At 39.6% G+C, this 22,558-nt stretch overlaps 1 protein-coding gene across 3 annotated transcripts in view; it reads right to left on the bottom strand.

The window, feature by feature from the left end:
• Positions 1–22,558, bottom strand: part of LRRIQ1 (leucine rich repeats and IQ motif containing 1) — a 3,765,329-nt gene that overhangs the window by 3,033,638 nt on the left and 709,133 nt on the right. For all 3 annotated transcript variants that reach the window (XM_044088432.1, XM_044088431.1, XM_044088433.1), the window contains one exon: positions 16,555–16,629. In XM_044088432.1, coding sequence (XP_043944367.1) covers positions 16,555–16,629 — 75 coding nt within the window. The remainder of the gene's footprint in view (positions 1–16,554; positions 16,630–22,558) is intronic.

The raw sequence follows: 22,558 nt of genomic DNA on the forward strand, positions 1-22,558 counted from the left end.
TCTATATTTAAGGTCAATATCAACATAAGTGCAAGCACTGAGATAGGACATGCAGTACTGTCTGAAAAATCAATATCAAAGTCAGCATCAAGGCAACACTCTAGGTCAAGGACACTGACTGCCTGATCCAAACCCTATCAAAGCAAATGCCAGTACTGAAAGGAGCAGTGCTGAACCTGAAGCACCAATAGCCTAACCTCATACAGTGGGGCTGACTGATCCATCAAGCCCATGCACACTAACCCTAACACCAAGGTCTTAGAGATCTTTGTTGCTGAAAACAACAGCATTAAAAACATCAACACTGACAACAACATCAACTTGAAAGGCACTAAATCCAAAAAAATATGGTCCTAAAACTGAGACCACAGCTCATGTAGCTCAATCTAGTGACACTGATGTCTGTAGGGTAGTGACAATCCTCGCTGGAACCAGCACAATAACAGTAGTCATGATGAGAGCAGGAAAGAAGCACCTCTGTCTGACTTAATACCAAACAGGAGAGGGGCAACAGATATTTCCTGCTATAGCAAAAAAAGCTCCCTGATGTTTTCTCAATCTAAGGCCACTGTATGAGTGACTATGGAAGGGCATTATAGATCTGGCAAATTATGCTCTAGAAGGTAAAATTTTTCTGACATCAGCATCAAACATTCAAATGTGCTTTTCTGCACTGTTAACACACCTACTTGACAACAAACACTCCAGGAGTAGGTATAGTAGTGATGTTGATGACTCCACCACTATCACATTCCTTTTCCTTATGCTTGCAGGAATCAAGTCACTTGAGCGCAATCTTAGGAACTGAGCAGTTGACACCATGACAATGATCAGTCGCAGGTATATCAGACAACACAAAGACATGCCTTTCAAACCCTGCAAAATCATCTTATTTCTTGTATTGCTGCTGGTCCTAGGTCAAGTAAGACACATATTTCACAATTAACATCAATTCTCTTCCCTGAGAAAACAAACCTATGAACAGTCTTCAAGAGGAATCTAACATCTGCATTTACTGAACTTTTTTAAATTCTCTGCTGCCACTTGTTAGAAAAAACATAACCACCACCAATAATTCATCAAAAACTACAAAATGGGAAGTAACAGCTGAACAGACAGAAATAAGAACCATCAATAATCCAACAAAAAACTTGAGAACAGTTGAAGAGGAAGCACACAAAAAGCTGCAATACTGAGTAACAAGCTAAACTTTTTAACTGGCAGAGCAAGGGTAAAGATTAACGGGAGAATTCATAAGGGCTACCACAAAGTGTACATTTTGCGAATTCAAGAACTGGTGTATGACAGTCCTTGTGCTTTTTCACTCAGAAAGGTTACACTAAGTGATCAAATAGTGTATACTTTGTGGTAACCTTTAAAAATTCCTCCTAAACGTACACATCGCAGAAAAAGAAACAACAACAGATCTGATTAACAAGTGACAAGGCTTAGTGAAAAATGTGAGGCCTAGGGGAGGCGAAGATAAACAGACAAAAATAGCAAAAAAAAGTCTAACATCATCTGAAGATCGGAAAACACTAAAAATGTTTATGAATAAAATAATAATAAACAGTCAAAATGTAAAATGGAGTTCATTGGAATCTGACAACCTGAAAGTATTTATTATATTTGGTTACTAAATGTATACATATTTTTCATGAATCCCATCATTTAATTACCTCTGCGACTAAAAGAAGTTTATGTCTGAATACCTAGACATACAGTTTTACTACAAAATGTCAAACTGTTTTTGACAGATGACCCTATATTGGTAGGGTTCTTAAAGGGATGAAAGTGGCCATTATAGTGCACAGGGTGCAACTGTATTATATTAATCTTCTGTTAGAAGTTCAGAGTAAATATGTTCTGATTAGTCTGGTGAATGCAATATAGGTGCAGAACACAGATATACTGAGCTGGAATTATTTCAGAAGTAACAATAATTGATATAAATGCATCTAGAATAACTTCTGCTGTCACTGGAAAGATGCCAGCACCAGGAAACCCATGTACTGACCATGGCATTATGGCCCTGCCAATCTTCAGTTATGAGCTGCATGTACATTCATAAGGAAGGAATGACAGTCTTAGGTATTGTATACATCTGAGGATCCAGGAACAACTCTCAGAGAGCTTTTACTAAGAACTGTCAAAGAGTAACTTGAGAAACAGCTTTGAACACAGGCATTAAATGTAAGCTTTTACAGATATTTCAAAGTGATAGACTGCTATCCACTAGGAGTCTGCATATGATTTTTGTTTGGGTGGAGAATACAATGCACATTCACAACATAAATCAAATCTATGCACTAAGTCAAAACTCTTGGCGACTAATAGTAAATTGTATATTATAGCTCTCACTCTTGTTGTATCTTTCGGCTTTTCCTGGTTAGGGGTCACCACAGCGGAACTCCGGTCTGCTAATGATTGGCAGTAGATTTTTATGTGCAGAGTTGCCGGCCCTGACGCACAACCTTCAACGAAGGTACGCCCATTCACGCATGTCTCAACACAGAAGACGCTCTAGCTGAGAATCGAATAGGATGTCTTACTGTGAGGTGACAACTCACTCTGCTATATGCAAATTATTATATACATATCCATCATACCATCACATTTTAACAGCAGATCAGTAAGATGCCATTTTCTAAAAGAATCCTCCTGTATCAGGTGGCACTGTCCTGTACATTTTTTCTTTCTTTTGCAGTGTTGACAAGAGCTACACACCTCCCTCAGGTGGAATACTGGGAAAATGACACAAATATACCCATATAAAAGAAAAGTTCCCATCCACTTCATTGTATTCCTGTTAACAAAAGACCTGATGAGGAACAGGTGCGGGGGGGGGGGGGATAAGACACTATGCACATGGGTGAGGCAAAAAGGGGGAAAGACAAAAGAAAAATTAACACAATTCCCTTAGGCAAGGCCAACAGCTGCATGATCTAGTGGATTTTGGTAAAAATCAGAATCATAGTACTGTGGCAGTCAGAGAAAGTTGGTACAAAGAAAAGTGTGACTGAGATTTTAACGGAATTGGGTTACAGTAGAGTTTATAAGAAAGAAAAAAAGAGGAGACAGTAGTATAGCTTTCTTTATAATGTAATCCAATCAAACAACAAATGAATACATCATCAGTCAGGAGAGGGGCAGCTGGCAGTGAAAACTGGAAATGTCAGACAATTTGCACACTGGCTTCAGGCAGGAACTGACATAACAACATTAAAGATGGTATTCTTAGGATGGCGGGAAAATAGCAGATGTTCACATGATCGCTGCCTTAGCTAAATGAGTTGTATCCTGCTAAGGATATAACAGCCAGCCAACTTCCAAAGCTTAAGGGCATTTCCATGTGCACAAGCTATTAACCAACTTAAGCAGAACTGAAGAAAAACAGTGGTTTGGGCACCAAGTACTTCAGAGCTCTCATACCAACTGACAGAGGGAGGCTAGAGTCCTGAAAAAGGTCAATGGTAAAAACTAAAAATAAAATTCCTCATCCTAACAACAATCGCCAACAAAAATAAGAGGAGTTGAGTGGGGAGAGGCTAGGCAGGAGTGATCATTTGAACATCTGCTGTTAATGTTAAGTTTACTTACTGTACTATGTTTATAATTTGATTACTGTTGCAGTAGCCTAAGCTATATGCATAGACAACTGACTGGAAGGAGGTAGGATGAGTATCCAACAGCCCCTGGAAAATGGTCCTTATAGTGATAGCCTATTGTCTAGACCTAGAGAAATAATCGTTTGTAGTCTTTCTAAAGGTATGAACAGAGTACCAAGTTGCCGCTTCTAGAATACTTCTAGAATCAAACCCTTTCCAAAAAGTCACAGGTGAATATAAGCCTTGGTAGACTGAGCCTTGACCCTGCCTGGAATTGCATTACTGGGGTGAGTATTACAAAAGGTAATAGCATTAAACAACCACTTAGAGATAGTCTGCTTAGACACAGGTTGTTCTTTCTTCTTGCCATCATAATAAATGAATAACTAATTCATTTTGCATATGGCTTCATATAAAGAAAATCCTTCCAAGGGACTATCAGAAAAATCCTTCCCTCAAAGTTAGAATCAGAAACCTGAGGATAGAGCACAGTAGTTGTCCCATCACAATAATTTTCTTGTTCAATGCCCTGAAAATCCTCACAGTGAAGTATTTTTTTCTTAAAAGAAATATCAGAACTGGTAGGGTCTACTGCCGGAAGTAAACCCTGAGCAGCTCCCAATAAATCACTCCAATCCAAAGTAACTGTGGTAGATTAGGGCAGACTCACTTTTGATAAGCAAAACCTCCACAGAGACAGGCAAAAGAGTCTGCCTAAACAGGGTTTTATTCCCTGCTCCTTCTTCCAAGACCAATAACAGTAGTTCTCCCTTGTCTAACAATGACACTCCAGTGGCCACAGAGGACATTTCTACCCCTAGTCTATGGTGGCTGTAGGGGCTACACTAGAAGGAGCTGAAGGAAAAAGATAACAGGTTTGAGGAGCCAGAAATTGCCACAGAAGAGCCACCCATTTGTGTCTGAGGCAATATAGTAGCCTACTGAAGTGGCAAAGGCTGCTTGGAATGTTTTTTCTTTTTGTGGCTGGAAGAAGGACAAACTGAGGAAGCAGTCGGTTGTTCCATACTGAAGCCGAAAAGGATACCTTATTCCCAGGGAATTCTGGCAGCAATATTTGGTGAAACAAGTAAGTGATAAAAATGTTTCCACTTTCCACCATAAAACACAATGACAAGAACTTTAAACACTTGGCACAGCCTCCAAAAGTACTTTAACACAACGTTAATTTTAGCAATTTTTCCCATCAAAAGTAAAAAGTAATGTTTCTGGTTAACAATTACTAAACGTCATGGGATAACCAAACAAAATACTTTCTCCTAATTTAAAAGTAATAATTTCACAGAAAAAGTTAAACTTCTGTTAGGAATATTAGTTGTAGAAGACTTTTTCCTCCAAAGGGAACCTATCTGGCCAGCAATGGAGAAGCATTAACCAACTATCGATCCTTGAAGGCCCAGAAGATGAGTGCTCATCCTCATCAGTAAAGCTGTGGGGGGCTTGGAGACCAAGCCACTGTTTTTCCTTCAGCTCTTTGCATGCTGCCAATGGTTTGGGTTCATGGAAGGTGACCTTAAGCTTTGGAAGCTGGCTGACTGTTATACCATTAGCATGAGATAACCCATATAGCTAAGGCTGGTACAGCAGTGGAAATCAAGCGGGGAATTTTGACCACTAGTTGTTAAGAAGAAATTATGTATTTACCATAATGTTCCCTCTGTGCTGCCCATTTTCATTCTTCCTCAACTGATGGGTTTGGATCCAATCCTCAGATCTGACTTGGCCACTGCTAAAGCTGGTGATAACCAAAATCTCTCGAACTCCTACCCTACCTATAATGCACCAACCCTAAGCTACCTCAGATTTTGTCAGCTGATTTTTTTATCAGAAAAGAATGCTTAATATGCATAAATATAGGAGATGTAAAATTGCAGGTGTTCAATAAAGGAAAACAACTATACCTGGAGCTCAATATAAAGGACAATGATGTCCCTCTAACAGCTTATTCATCCAGAAATTTTGTGAACGGAAGGGATGGGGGCTGGTGGGCAGGAAGTTAGAAGAATGAAAATGGACAACACAGATGGAACGTTATGGTAAAAGTACATAATAACTTCTTTATCTGATGATGTCAATTTTTGTTCTATCCAAAATCGATGGGACAGAGTCACCAGTTACCTATAATCCCAGGTGGACTCTAAGGAAGAATATTCCTGAGCACAATTGAACCAAAAGATGCTCTACCTCTGGAGACCAGATCCAATTTCTAATGAGTAATGAAAGTATGGGGAGTAGCCCAAGTTGCTGCTGCACATGTGTCATCCATAGATGCTCCGAATAGAAAAACTGAAGAAGTTGCCATGGACCTAGTTGAATGAGCTTGTACCGGTTGTGGTAAGGTAATAGCCAATTTGCTATACATAAATGAAATACAGTCAGCCACCTGGTTAAAGTTACTTTTGTGACTGGTTTACCCTATTTCAATTCTGCAAAGGACATGAACAACTGATCTGTTTTTCTGATGTTTTTTGTTCTATGTAGGTAAAAACGTAATTGTAACATGTATTCACCCTTTTTGCAAAATTAGGGAAGAATACTGGCAAATTAATGGATTGAATGAAATTAGATTCTGACACCACCTAGTTTGTAGCATCGCTCTATCTTTGTGAAAGATCAGGTATGGAAGTTTTGAAGACAAGGCTTGAATCTCTGAAATTCTTCTAGCAGAGGTAATGGCTACTACAAAAACAGTTTTCCAAGTAAGATACTTGAGGTCACATTAAGCTGGTGGTTCACAGGTGAAATGTATTAATGCCTGCAGTACCAGATTGAGATCCCATGGGTGAGTAGGGTCCTTAAACGGAGGTCTTGAAATTAGAGTGCGCCTGGCAAGAAAGCTCTGCACAATATGTGAGAAGCCACTGAAGAACCTTTGAATCTAATGGGAAAATTTGATATTGCTACTAACTGAACTTTGATGACTGAGGAACCAGCCTCTTCTTTAAAAAGTACATCTAAGTACTTGAGTATGTTATGTATCAGAGTTGAAAAAGGCTCAAAATGATTTTGTTGTGCCCAGTAAACACATTTTCCTTCTACTTGTATAGAGTTTTCATGTTGAAGGTTTACGAGAAGATAAAAAAATATTCCGGACAGGGGAAGACAGCATTGGCTATCCGGCTATTAATGGAATTGGAGAAATCAGGCCGTCAGCCTGAGGTTTGAGATGTTGGGATGGATCATACCTGTCGGGTGAGATAGGAAGTCTGGCGTGATATCCAGAATCCAAGGTTGGTAAAGGATGTGAGGTCAAACCTGTCAAGGCCAGTATGATGCAATCAGGAGGACGTTGGTCTTCAACCTGACAGCTTCCTGCAGAAGTTTTGGAATTAATGGGATTGGTGGGTAGGCATAAAGTAGACTGGGGGCCAGTCGAGAAGTAGAGCATCTGCTCGGTGACTCTCCTGTGTGGGGATTAGAGCAAAGTAGCGGCTGCATTTGTTGTTTAGGGGAGAAGCAAAAAGATTGCAGCAAGGCTGGCCCCGTCGACGAAAAATCATTTCCATCACATTCTTGTTGAGACAGCACTCATGAGGTATTAGAATGGACCTGCTCAGTTTGTCTGCTATCAAACTGGACTTCCCTGGGATGTGCATTGCTATGCTATAAGAAAGCAGCTGGATGAGATTGCTCATTGCCACACTCTGAGCGCTTCTCAACACAACGGGTATGATCTGGTCCCTCCTTGTTTCCTGATGTACCAAACTACAGACATACTGAACATCTGAATTGCAATTGTTCCCAAAGGGAGAGCATCCTGGAAGGCCTGCAATGCTCTCATGTCTATGACACTGATATGCAAGCTGGCCTTTTTGGGGGATCAAGTGCCTTGGACTGTTCTCCCCAGAAAATGCCCCCCAGATGTGAAGCATTTGTGGTCACTATGGCCTTGGGTTGAGGGAGAATGAATGAACGGCCTTGTAGAACCTGATCTAATTGAATACACCACTTGAGATCTCTCTTGCATGCCTGAGTGATCCGTATTTTGGTTGACATGGATTGATACAGTAGTAAACACTGAGTTGATAGCAGCCATTGTAAAATCCTCATATAAAATCTGACTAAAAGTATTAGGGTTATTGCTGCTGACACTGATCCTAGAGCTTAAAGGACCAAGCGTGATGAAATCTTGGTAATGCAGATTATTTTTCTGACCTGTGATCTTATAATTTGTACTCTTGAGGGAGGCAGTGAAGCGATCATTGACTTTGTATTGAAAACTGCTCTTAAGAATTCCAAAATTTGAGTCAGTTCCAGTTGAGACTTGTTGTAGTTTATGGTTATTTCCAGATATGAACAAGTCTGGACAACCTGATTACTTGCCCTTATCAATTGATGCTTGGTCGGGGCGGTCATGAGCCAATCAGCTAGATATGGAAACACCCAAAATCCCTGCATTCTCAAGTGAGCTGTTGCGAGTGCCATGCATTTGGTGAACACCCTGGGGGCTCTGGTGAGACCAAAGGTCAGAACTCTGAACTGGTAGCGACTGGCTCCCAGCCAGAAGTGTAAGTATCTTCTGGATCATCTGTTCATCTTTATGTGACAGTATGCATCCTGAAGGTCTATCGAGCATATCCAATCATCCTTGGCCAAAAAAAGGACAATGGACTGAACTGTGACCATTCAAAACTTGGTATGTTGAACTGACTTGTTCAAGTTGCTGAGATCCAAAAATGATCTCCAGTCCCCTGTTTTCTTCTGAATCTCTGAACCTCTGGTTTTGTGGGCCTCCTCTGCTGTGGGGGCAGCGTCGACCATTAGATTTCCTCCATCTGCCCCTGGGGGAAGTTCCTCCATGTGTGACCTGGAAAGGACCCTGGGATTTCCTGAACAACATCTTTCAACCACCTCACTGATTTCTTAAAAATGATCTCTGAGGGGTCAAAAAACATACAGCCACTGCAGACAGGGTCTTTCCATCCTCCTCACACCTGAATAAAGTTTCTTTTACTGTGGGGCTGAACAAGGAAGTGCCGTCAAATGGAGTATTGATGAATGATGACTTGAAGAGCTCCACAAAATCACATAAGCACATCGAGGCATGTCTCCTGATGGAAATACCTGAACCCTCTGCCCTTGAGGTTCCTTCAGCTACATATGAAATGAGCCTCATGGATGAATTCAAAATAGATTGCAGGGTAGTCAACTGAGAAGTCAGAGATGCTATGACCTCTGCAGAAATGGATCCTAAGAGGGTATTTGAAAGTTCCTTGATCAAATCCCTCTGTAACCTAGTAAAATGTGCCAAATAATTCAGTGACCTTTGGGTGAAGGTGGCTGAAGTGTAGACATGCTTCCCAAACCTGTGCATCACCCTAGACTCCCTGTTAGGGAGATGAACAGTGGACTCTGTTTCTGATGGCCGCCACCACCACGACCATGGCATCAACGAGCACTCCTTTAGCCCAAAACTCTTTCTCCAAAGGTGGTGCCAGAATCTTGTCTGGTCTTCTGGGTATGGGTTATACTATCTCAGGTTCTTACCATGCACACAGAGAACAAATCAATGAGCTCATCGGCAGGTGGAGTAACTCAGGGGGTAAGCAGGCCAATGCCGAAAGTCTCCAGGAATACAGACTCCTCAGATGAAGGGTTGCTGGGGTTCCAACCACCTCTCTGTTTTAGGATATCAAGGATGTCTCCAAATGAGAAGTCTTCTGGATGTGATCATGGGGACCCTTTACTTTCATCGAAGTCTGCATCCTCCATGACTGACTCTTGTGAAGAGTACAAGTGCTTCATCTTGCACTTCTTCCTAGGGACATCTTCAGTGGGGTGTTCTGAGGAGGTATCGGAAGAAATTGTAATAGTCTGCTGGGAAGCCTGGAGATCTCAGACTGGCTGTCTCTCTGGTAAAGAATGATGTGGCTCTAAGAGCAGACACATCAAGGAAGAAGGCTGAAGATTCGAGAGGGTTATTCTGTCGTGTTGGAGCAGAGAATACCCTCTTCAACACCTCAAAGGCCGATCGCTCTGGAGAAAGAGAAGACCCCGGTACTGAGAAGGCAAGCTTCTGGACTGGTGTCCTCCCCCACTTTAAAGGCAATCTCCCAGAGGAGGAAGCCAAAGCTGAGCTATCCAGTGCCAAGGCTCCGAGGGGGAGAGATGGCAAAGACAACTTTGGAGTCAACTCCAACACCTTAGATCAGACAGGGAAGCTATGGCTCTGAGAGTCATCAGGACCCAAAGAAATCTGAACTAGACCACTCAGAGTAAGGTTCGGATGCAAAGATAATGCTATCTTCGGATCCGTACCAGACAGACACAGGCTCAGATCCAGGAACTATGAAACAACTAAAGAGATCAGAGGAGGAGGTTGAAATGGGGGTGTAGTTGATGGATGAGTCTCCTGACACAAGGGGGTAGGAGCCAGCAAGATACCCATCTGAATCTGTGCCGAGATGAACTTCCGTATCATCCTTTCCATATGTTCTTCCATCAAAATTCTGGAGGAATGAGTCAAGACAAAAGAAGTAGACTTGGTGTCATTCTAAAATGGGTGAGGGCACCCTAGAAGATACAGGATCAATCTAAGGCGAGTATCTGGTCCTAGGGAGAACTACTTAACTGCTTAATTGTCAGATCCGAAACAGATGGCTCCAACACTTTCTTTCTTTTCAGATTCAAGGGAGAAGAACTTTGAGACCTTCTTTGTTCTAATTTTAGTCTTTTTCTAGATGGCTCCTAAGCCGACGTGCCTCCCTGCCACAAAACTACATTGAACCATAACAATCAATTTTGGAAATTCCTTTGCCATTCTTTTAGCTAGTATAAACATAAACACTTTATAATCATTGTTTCAAAGTGAAATAGGTCTATCTGAAGCTGGGCCCAAAGGGTCTTTACACCCCAGCTTTCTTCCAAGCACCTATTACCTCCCCAACCCCCCTTTTAGACTATTAAACAAAATCTTCCAGATCTTTATTGCTTTCTTCCCTATCAACTTCTAGACTGCCACAGAAATACTGTCTGTTCCTTGAGACTTCCCTCTCAATTGATTATACATCATTATTTTATCTCATTTCTTCCTATCTTCATATTTGTGACAGTGTGGCGTGGTATATATAAGTTTGAGGATATTGGGGGGGCTTGCCACCTTATGGGAGTGCAAGAGGACAGTCCTCTAAAAATAAACTGCTATCATTAAATACTTTTGTCAGGTTGAATCCCTGACCAGTTTTGCTCTGAAACTTGGTTCATTGTCAAATTGTAACTGATTTAGTCATAGTGGAAGCTCATTTTTGATTTCAAGTTTAGGCAACAATGCAAGCTGATGTTTCCCTAGCTCTAACAAAAGAGACTTCTGCTTACTGACAGTGGGAATCAGTACGAAAGATGTGGCTGCTTCTAAAACTTAAGACATCAGAAGAGAATTTCTAGAATGATTGATCAGATCTTTATTCTGCCTTTTCTACTTAACCTTTTCAGATTTTGCAGACTCAACCAGATATTTATTTTGTATGCCTTTTTTCAACAGACTCATTTTTTTCTCAGTTGAAAAAGATGTTGCAGCCTTCTGCCTATGAAGTTTGGTAGCCTGCTTCAACTTCCTGAAGTGTCCACATTTGATTATGTTGTGACCTGTGTCCATACCAAAAGGACACTGGGTGTGGAAGCCTTTAGGAGCTATCTACTGCATTCAAATGTACTGATAGATTCAGCCAAAAAGGTGAAGTGAAAGGCATGTAGAAACACTTTTTCATTAAAGAAAATAAGCTCACTGAAAATAAAGAGGTGTTAAACTGTACAATTAAATTCCAGAAAGGTCAAATGGCAGACAAGATTAATAGATTAAGAGGCACTTACTAAGTTATTGATCTGTGAGGATCTTAAGAAGCCAAGCCCTGCATTCTCAAAGTAATTATTAGTCCTTATATTTTGCAATATGAATCTCTAACGATGGGCCACACATGTATGAATCTCCAAAGAAGGGTTATGCAAGTATATGTTGGGTGCTTATATATTTCTCCTATTCGTGACTGCCACTGATGCTACAGCAACAGTGAATTTGCAGCTACACATACAATCATTCAAATTACATTTGAATAGAGTAAAATAAGTATTCTGTTTCACATGGAGGGGAAGCCAGTTCTATAAAAGTGCTATCCTTTAACTGAGGACCCTATCTGCTTGAGTAGGTGGTAGCTCAGGTACATGGAAAAGATCTTATTGTATTTAATGAAAAGATTAGAGAAAGTTCCTCGATGCCCTGGACAAATTTTTTGTAGTAGTATAAATGCCACCTTGGGTCTCCCCTGAAAAGAGGCTGTGACACTGCCAGCCCAGCTATCTGGAATTTTGAAAATAATTCTATGTCATTTGTAAATACTGATATGATATATACGGAACTGTACTATGTCATTTGTGAATATTAATATAATTTATACAGAATTGTATGTTATGTACTGAGCTTAAAGGATGTGTCCACAGTGTACCCTACTGGAAAAGAACAGAAATGTATATAAACTATATACCTGTGCAAATGTATGTTTTAATAGTAGAAGCTGGAACATACAGAGTTAACTTGCAAAGCTTCAAGAAAATAAGTTAAAATTAAAATGTTTTACAATTGTGTTATCTCTCAGTGAAGCAGACACAATGTCTACAGCTACAGGTATTTCTATTGTCTTGGAGAGAAGTATTTACTATGTTTAAAATGTTTTATTCCTCTGTGACTTCCTATCAGCTGCACATCTGAGAGATATGTACTTCTCACACAGAGATGTTAAAATTCTGTTAGTATTTGTTAGCCTGGGAACTGAAGGCAGGTGACAAAGAGTGATGTCATCCAAGCTAACCCAGCAGTGATATGTGACATTGATTTAAGAACTCTAAAGTGTGTGCACATTTTGTATCTTGTCTTGGACCTAGAAACATCCATCATCATCATCATCTGCACTTGCCTTGCTAATAGTAAATAACTAGGGAAAAGTAATTTATTTTAGATACAGATAGGAATATAGTAAAGATTAGTTTAGATGTTTTCCGTATTTATTTGAGACTGTCCTGCAATGTTGTTTTAAAATATTTCCTGTGATTCTGAACTCTTCAGTGACTGTGTTGATTGAGTATTGTCTTGTTCTTTTATTATTTATTATTAAATATATTTAAACCTATCTTTGTGGCTGGTTTGTTTACAGATATTTAAGCTTTCAAAGTACTTGCATATGTATTTGGTGACACTGTACAGGTCACTCCTAAATAGCCTTAGTCTTGGTCACACTTACCATTTCGATAATATTAACATTACACAGTAGGATTGGTCACTCTTGGTAAGGGCCATAAAGTAGCTGATAAAGAGCTGGCTGGTGGCACTGATAACTACCTTATAGTCTGGGCAAAAGGGGCCATAGCTAGTAAATCTGTGCCAGCCTTCCCCAGGTGTGTGTGTGTGTGTGTGTGTGTGTGTGTGTGTGTGTGTGTGTATGTAAATCAAATCTCAAAGTGTGTGTGTGTCAGCTACTTGGGCATGGACATGAAGCACTGGTTTGACAGAAAGGCTGCTGGAGGTCATAGCTTGACCACTCAGCTGAGATCTTAACCCTATAGCTGTTGTGCCAGTGGGGAGTCTTATTGGGGATCTGGACAAAGAGGGAGAAACCAGCCCCAGACTGACTGTGATTTCTGTATGCTCTTAAGGGAAATTGTACTTTACTGTGTGTGTGTACTTGTCATCCTCCTATTGTGTACATCCCTCACTTTTGCCAGGGGTGAGGATTGAGGCTCCTTGATTACTGGGCCAGTGCAGGGGAGTCACAGAGGCCACTAGCCTAGTGGGACTAACACAGTCAACAAAGGAAGGATAAATAAATACATACATACCTAACCTTCCAGCATGTTCTGTAAATCTTGCAAAAGAGACTGAGGTCCCTTGAGTGGGATACCATTGGACCTCTGAATGTGTAATACATCTGACAGGACAGGGTCTACTGGGGTTCTATACACAAGGCAGTGTTTGCCCCTCAGTAGCCTGTATGACACCGAGAAGACAGACAAGGCTTTGAGGCAGTCTGTGCTGTTTTGATGATTTAGTCCCTTGATTCTTTTCAGTGAGGAAGCATTGCAGTCGTTCTAGCTGTGGCAAGTGTTTGGATAAGTACACACCGAAAGGGGAATTCTACTTAATGATAAGCCTAATGAGTGCTGACTACAAAAGAGCAATTATGTCCCTGGACTTGGATGCCATACCCTTTCAAATAAGCTGTGTGATGAAAAAGAACTTCTTTAACATAGTGGACATCTGACGTTCCCAGATCTGATCAGGTGAGCATTGTCAATGATAGTTACAAAGGGAATCATGCTCGCCAAAGGATATGTTTAGTCATTTATTGGTGTTTAGTTTCAGTCCATGGTTTTGACATCAACTATTTGGTGAACAGGCTTTTGCATAGTATTATGGTGTCCTCCGGGGAGTTTAAAATGGCAGCAAGTTTTCAGTCATCTTCAAACTTGGTTTGACATAATTCCTTAACATTAGCTTTAACTTCCTATAAGCAAATGCCAAAGAAAAGTGTCTCAAGGACTGAACCCTGGGGCATTTCACTAGTGACATTTCTTTTAGAGGTGGTACAGCCAGCAACCTTTGTTTTACTTGTGAGCCAATTTGCCATCCAGCAAATGACAGAGAGGTTAACATTTAGCTGGGACAGTTTATCAATGATGCCCGAGTGAGGGATGGTGATTAATGCCTTTACAAGTCTAAATAGGCAATGTGCACTGATTTGTCCTCATCCATTGCTTCAGTGACTTTTTCAAAGAAGTCAACCACGTTAAGTAGGGAGAAATTGCCCTTGATGAATCTAAAATGAGGTGGGTCAAGAATATGTAGGTCACCTATATCCCTATTTAGTAGTCTTATAATGATTTTTTCCATAGCCTTCAAGATGAGGCTAGTCAGGCTTATGGGTCTGTAATTACCCTGGTCAGTTGTAGCTCCACCTTTGTGGAAGGAAATGACTGTTGTTGTCCTCCATTCATCCGGCATAAAATCCGTTTTGAGGCTAATGTTGAATAGCCTCTATAGGGGGTCTGATAATTCATATTTTAGGCTAGCCAGTAGGCAGCCTGATATGTTATATGGCCCCAAAGATTTACTGTTCTTGGCCTTAGTACCTTGAGAACTTGTTCTTGGGTGACTTGAAGAAGGAAGGTATATGTGGGCATTTGATCTCAGAATACTGGAGGGGAGCGAAATTGCAAATGAATTTGTCCACTCGTAGACTAGCTATGTCCTCTGGGTCTGAGTATTTGATATAATTTTCTATTAGCATTGCACAGCTGAGGGGAAATTGTTTCTGAGATTTCTAACACAGAGGATTTTGTGGTTATCTTTCACTTGGATGGCAATTTGTGCCTCATATCTGGCTTTGGTTGATTTGATTAAGATTGAGAGTCCTTTGTTTAGCTTAGTAAGAGTTTTTTATTTTGGCTTCTTGAGAGTTAGACTTATGTTTGCATGCAATTTTTTTTTCTTTTATCATAGAGCCTGTTTAAATTAGGGTTCCACTATAAGGTTTCATTTCTGAATTCTGTGTTGTATATATTTCTGAGGACAAAAGATGCATTTATGCAACTATTTACATGTGCATAGAACTTGGCAGTAAAGAACTCTGCATCAGCAGTGGGATTGCCAAGGTGGAAGCGTTTTTTGATTTCAGTCAGGTCATCATTCAGTTTTATTTGATTTGCCTTCACATAGTCTCTGAATACTGATGTACTGCAGGATGTTTCTGACTTCAGTCTTAAGGTGAATGTGACTGACTCTGTCCAGGAAGGCAATTACAACAGGCATGCAGCAGAGCTGTCTCATATTGCTGAAGAACAAGTCCAGCATTTTATCTCCTCTGGTTGGGGCATGAACTGACTGGTGCAGGAAGACTACATTGATTAAGTTCAGAAATCTCTGGGCATACATGCTTGAGGATTTGTAAGTCTCCCATTTGATGGTGGGATAGGTGAAGTCTCCCAGGAGAATGGCGTTTGGCTTAATACATAAGGACAACATACTGATTAGGAAGGAGGTATGGGCTGAGGAGGACATATAGGGGTCCTATAATTAGCTATGAATTGATAAAGGGTTTTGTTTCTAGTAAGTTGTGTGGGGAGATGTTCCAAGCTGTCCTTTCTAACAAGTCTGGAGGTGAGATTTTTTTAAGAATATAGAGACACCTCCTCCTTTAGTGCCCACTTCTAATGTGGTGGACTTGTATGAGGTGATAGGCAGTGAAGCCCTCCACTGATGGAGTGCTTTCACTGGTCTTGAACTAGGTCTCTATGATGATGCATATATCTGTATCTATACAGTGCATGGGTAAAAGGCCACACAATGAACACTACCTTGCAAACAAAGGCAACTTATGATAGCAAAGAAAAATATAAAAAAAAAAAAAAATCAAGCAAGCCCACGGAACAGCAGCAAATCAGAAAAAGCCTCTACAAGCAAGCAGATGTGCTACACTTGAAGAGGTGAGAATAGTAGAATAGTAGAAGAGAACATGCTCCACCGTGGGACACACATGGGAGTCGTGTGCATATCAGCTCAACTTCAGTAAAGCAAAAGACCTGGATAGGCACTGACAGGAAAGGAAGCCATTGCTTTTACAATTTCTGGCTAGGAGACTGCACAGGTTGGTGGGAAACAACCCAATTGTTGTGATTATTGTTACAGTAACTCCCCAAAGAAGATCACTGGCTATATGATGAAAAACTCTATATGAAAAGTCAGTAGATTAAAAACAGTCAGGAAAATTTAAGAATCCAGGACAGAGACAAAAGGCAATGCTGCCAGGGTACAGATAATGCAGGCGATTCATAAGATTCACTTTCTTATGGAACAGAGGGATATGACAAGACAAAGTAAGCCAGGTAACATATCTATCTCCTGAACCTTTGTTTTTATTATTTAACTCACTTTAACAAAACATACCTCTTGTTGTTTCAGCTCCTCTTGAAAAATAGTTTGGTCTTTTCGTATTTTTTCTTCCAGTTCAGCCTGCTGTTGCTGTACAAAAGAAACAAATTTTGTATTTTATGTAACAGACATCCACACTAGACCAAGAAGTTTGAATTTAATGCTTTTTTCTTGCTTCTTGAAAACTGAAAGAACACCGAATATATATATTCTCAAACCTTTCAGTATAATCTATACTTATAAATGATGTTAAGATGCATCCAATCAAGTAACACAGCAGTTCAAAGATATCAGGCAACATCAATGATTCAAGAAAGAAAATGGTGATATATTTTCCAGGAAACAAGTGCTATACTTCTATTTTGTTTGCTAATGAAACCTTGGCTTGCACAGTTGAGCAAGGAAGATTATCAGTAGAAAGCTTAGCTTCTGTGGTGGTGAAGAGATGAATAATATGCCTAATTTAAATGGATCCAAGCGTATGTTAGCAAGGGTATATTAGCTATGCCAGCTCATTTAATAAGTAGGTGTCCATCATGTGAATAAGGGAGCGCACAGCCAAGGTATATTGTTACTTTCACCAGAAAAATAAAAAGTAGGCTCCAGAGCAAACAAAATGATAACTACCAAACCCGTTGCTACTGTAACTCCCTGGCTCTGCACCTAACAGTTAAGTGATCAGTCTTTGTGCATGGCATAACAAGAAATACATTTGCAAAACACAGCCCTGTTGAATGACAGGAAGTCACCCAGAGAGAGTTAGTTCTAAATTACAGATCATCAGGCAGTGAGCAGAAGCTATGGTGGGAATTTGCTGATGGCTCAAAGTAAAAAAGGTGGCCAACTTAGTTATAGGACATGTGATATGAACTGCTTATTATTGCTTTTAAGTATTACACCTAAAATGGATTATTATACCATTCTGAGGGTCACATGAAACAATTTAGCCAATGAATGATTCAGAAAACATGAACGGCACAGAAGGGATAATCCTCCAGACATACTAGGACAGTCACATATCCCAACTCACATACACAACTGTTGAATTTGGAGAACTATTATTCCCACTCAAGCTGTTAATTTATTAAAAATACAGGAGACAAATTTCCCTTGATAACTGCATCCTCCTAACAGGCTGCTGCACTGGTTAAAGATCTCATCTTTATGGCTCCATCAGTCTCAGCATACCAGTTTAAATAAAAAGCCATATGACTAGAACAGGTTACTGTTGGTGAAAGAATGTACAATAAAGTGCATGCTTATAAATCAATAATAACAATAAATATCCTGTCATGTTTTTCTCAACATGCATACACAGCAACTTCTCAAAAATGAAAAAAAGTCACAAAACAAAAAGATTACTTATATCTCAGTGCTTGCCAGACTATTGTTCTTCATAAATGTAAAGCTCTTATGCAGAAATACATCCAAATACCAATGTACATGTTTTAAGTTCACTGGGCAAGTGGCTAACCTCTGACAGCCAACATCCTACTCACTCTGGTCACCATAACATGCAACACTTACTCCTCAATCCTCAAGTCTCTATCACATACTTTAAGTTCCTCTCCTTAGAATTCACTTTTCCTCGATGGTGAAGTTTTTCTTACATTGTTGTTATGCATGCTGATTATTTGTTTTAATTTCACATATAGTTTACTCCTTGTTATGGCTCACAATGTACCATGCTTAGTTTTGCATAGCACTGTTATTAGAAAATATCTTTGACTACTTCCAGTAAGGGCATACATGGAGTGAGAAGTTAATCCCATAACTCTCCCTGTCCTCCTGATAAAATTATTGCATTTCATGGGACTAAGCTGAAACTCTATCTCGGAGAAATAAGTGTTCTTTTTTCTTCATTTTGTTATTGTGTTGCAATTCTGTCTACTCAATTACATAGGACGCCTAAAAAATAAATAAATAATGCAATTTAACCATCCACAGACTCTTTCCTGCCACAAGGGTGCATTCACAGTCTTGAGACCTGAGACCAGAAATCAGGAATGTACCAAACCTCATCTAATGGATCCACTTGATACAACGACGAAAAGTTTGATCTTTTAATTTTAGAAATGCAAAAAAATGAACAGTTCACTCCAGACGTTTATTTCAAAAGCAGATCCCAGTCTTAATGATACTGACAAAGATGTTATAGCACATTCCAATCAGTTTACAGAAATTAAATCCAAAGTAGAGGAATTAAAGCAAAACCAGAGCTTAGTTGAAGACAGGGTAGAGTATGCTGAAGCTAAGCCAACAGATCAGGAAGATCAAAGCATATGTAAAAACACCACATTCATGGGAATACCTGAGAAGAAAATGGCACAGAAGTGCAAGTTATTCATGACTACTAATTTAGCAGAATGAATAGGTATCCCCAAGGAGCAATTACTTATTGAAAGAGCTCATAGGGTTTTTTGTCACAAAATTTATGTGCCAGAATGCCCCATCTCATTTTGGTTAGATTTTTCACATATGATCTAAAAAATCAGGTGCTCTCAGTATTATGGTCTCCTGGCACTAATCTGCATACTGGAAATATCAGCACTGTGCTGATCATTCTCCCCTGACTAGGTTAAAGAGTGTGGCACATCAAAGCCATATTAAACTGTGCAGGCAAAATAAATGGGGCTTTAAATTAATGTTTCCTCTGCAGGAAGGGCAAGGCCTGTCAAACATGGACTGAATTTACTGATATCAATCCAGTCATCTAGGTTCTGTTAAAGGAAGATATTGTAGTTCACTGTTTAATTTGCTCTATAGGCTGAGAAGGCACTGCATGACAAATCTCTCTTCATCACATTCTGTTTAACTGCTGGTGTAGATAAAGACCCCTGGTTTTGGTATTTATAGAAGTCCAAGACTTGCTGAGCTACAGGACAACTGGGTATCTAATGGCCTAGAAGACAAGGCATACATCTTCACTCAAAGGTCTATAAGATACCAAATAAAGGGATAGTGCTTCTAGTCTCAAAGGCCCATAATCTTCTTAGTTACAAACATCTGAGGTCTTTCCAGCTGTTTTATATGTCTAGTGAGGGATATCCTAAGTAGACACTGTACTCAAAAACTGGCCTAATCAATGCTGAATATAGGGGAAGCTTAGATTCTCCCCTTGGATGTGGGGAGATGACTCAACCCCCATCTAGACAATGTAAATTGTTAGAACCATTACCCTTTTTCAAATAGGGAATGGTTGACTTGCAAACAGCAGTACTCTTTGTGGGCAACTACAAGATAGTTTCACTTAGACAGGATAAGTGAGAAGACAATGATTTCACTAGATTCAGCTGCTGTAATTTGAATATAACTTTTCCAGGACTACTTGTGACACTCACAGTCACTGACTAATTCCCTTAATCAGTGATTAGCCTGTTTTTGGCTATCTTTTTTTTTTCTTACCTGCTGTTAACCTCACAAACAATTAAAAAAAGTACATTTGTGTAAGTAAACTTAGCATAACAGTAGAAGTTCTTATACATCAATGTTACAGTAGCCTAAATTATATGGGGTCATACCTACTTTGACTGGCTAGCTAACAAAGCTAAAGGGCACCTTCAATGAGCTCCAATTTTCAAAAGCTCCAAAAAAGACAGTTGGGGCAAAAGGCTTCAGAGCATTTTTTTTTTTGCCCAGGAGGAGCCCTGACAGAGCAATTCTAGAAAACAAACCCAACAATAAACTACATACAAAATGGCAAAATATACACAGCTTGTCAACAAAGAAAAAAAAAAAACAAGAGAACGGGGCTGGAGGAAGGGGCAGCTACTGCAACAGTAATCTATTAGAACATCTGCTGTTATGGCAAGTTTTATTAAAAAAATGTACTATGTTCAATGCACAGATCACTGTTGTAGTAGCCTAAGTTATACAAGTAAATTACCATATCTTAGAAAAACAAACAAAGAGAGAAGTTCAGTAAATTAAGACTTTAGGTTCCCCTGGAGAACGGTCCTAGAAAAATCTGTTTTGGACCTGGAAAAGTAATTCATTCTATAGTGCTTTGCAGGAGTATGTACCAATGGACCAAATTGTTGCCTCTAGAGTACTTCTAGATTCCACCCCTTACCAGAAATCTACTGAAGAAGCCAATGCCTTTATGCAATGGGTCCTAATCCTTGCTTGGAAGTGGCTTATTAAGGTGAGTTTAACAAAAAGCAATGGTATAAGACAACCACCTAGGATTTTTATTTTTATTTATTTATTTTTATTTTACATTTTTTAACTGGGCTAGTCTAACTGGATATATTTCCATTTTCAGTAGAGGCCCAGGGAGAAAAGCTCCAGTAGTAACAAACACAAATTAAAATTAAAAATCAATGTTGTTACATAGTAAATGAAAGGATTTCAATAAAAAATACAAGAAGTAATAATAAAATAAAGTAGGTATTTACACTAGTAAAAGTGACAAAAAGTATAGGATAAATTATTATACAGTATGATTCATGAGGACTTTCAGTACATCAAACAGGATAGATTACACCAGTATGTTGATTTGAGTTCACCAGTTACAGTCCTGCTTCCAAGGAGTGTGCATTAAAGTTTTGGTAAATTTAGTAGGAGGCGGCAATATCAGTAGTGAAAGCAGAAGATTAGTCAGGGTTGCTGCAGGGGCATAACCAGTGTGTTTTGAGGTGTCTTTTTGAGGGTTTGTTTAAAGAGAGGCAAGGAAGTAAAGTAAAGTTAGTTCATTAAGCAGTAGGTTCCGTTTTTTCCCACTGTGTTGGAAAACAGAGAATCTCCAGCCATGTTGTTAGACTAGCTTATGCTAGCAAGAAGTTTGCTAGAAGAGCATAGGGAATTTAGATTTTTGTAGGGGATTATGAGATTGGAGAGTATAGGAGTGCTGTTAGGTTGATAAAATATCTTGTGGGCAATGGTGAGTTGGGAGACTATCAGATGGTTTGGAAGTTCAAGCCAGCCTAGCTGCATTAGATTCAAACAGTGGTGAGTTCTAAAGGGATTGCCAGTGGCAAATCTGGCGATGTTATTATAGGAATTAGTTAGTTTGATAAGATTATTTTTCTTTAGGTTAGTATATATGGGTGAGGCGTACAGAAGAGTTGAGATTAAATGGGAGTGTGCAATCTTGGTTCTGGCTATTGGAGTTAGGAAAGGTTTGATTCTATATAAGGAGCCTGTTTTTCTGTTGACAGTTTTTATGGTGTTATTTATGTGGCTGTCAAACGTAAGGTTATTGTCAATAGTAATTCCTAACAATTTAGTGGTAGAGTCGGGGAATAAAATAGTGCCATTATTGGAAATGACTGAGAAATCTATGGGGGAGGACTTACTGGTGGGTGTAAAGAGAAGGAGCTTAGTTTTTCTAGCATTGAGAAGGAGGCAACATTTTGTGAACCATGTTTCAACTATGTTAAATACATTCTGAGTTAGGGAATGTAGTTCTGATGGGGAGTTTGCTGAGCATACTAGTGCAGAATCATCTACATATTGAATGCAGGTGGCTTGTGGAATTGCTACATGGAGGTCATTGATAAATAGTGAAAAAAGAAGTGGTCCTAGAACAGAGCCCTGAGGGACTCCGAGGGTGACTGGCAGAAGGGATGCTATATTATTTTCCCAGAGAACTGCCTGTTGCCTATTGGTAAGGTAGGACCTGAACCATTTAACAGCCAGAGAGTCAAGGGAAAGAAATTCAAGAATGTTGATAAGAAGGGCATAGTTTACCATGTCAAAAGCTTTTGAAAGGTCAATAAAGAGTGCAGATGAGAGGTTGTTTTTTATTGCAATTTCGATTGATGGCATCTGTAAAGGATAATAGGGCAATTGTGGTGCTATGTGACGGCCTAAAGCCATGCTGGCAGTTTGCTATTATGTTATGTTGAGATAAATGGTTTAATAGTTGTTGGTGAATGCATTTTTCCATAATTTTTGCTAAGGGTGATAAAAGAGCTATTGGCCAGTAGTTAGAGTAATCATTTGAGTTACCACCTTCGTGTAGGGGATTGAATTTTAGGAAAGGTTTTAATTCAAAAAAATTTGGCTCTTGTTTTTA

Source organism: Protopterus annectens, chromosome 11.part0 (assembly GCF_019279795.1).
Source record: "Protopterus annectens isolate FY-2018-M chromosome 11.part0, PAN1.0, whole genome shotgun sequence".
NCBI classification, from domain to species: Eukaryota; Metazoa; Chordata; order Ceratodontiformes; family Protopteridae; genus Protopterus; species Protopterus annectens.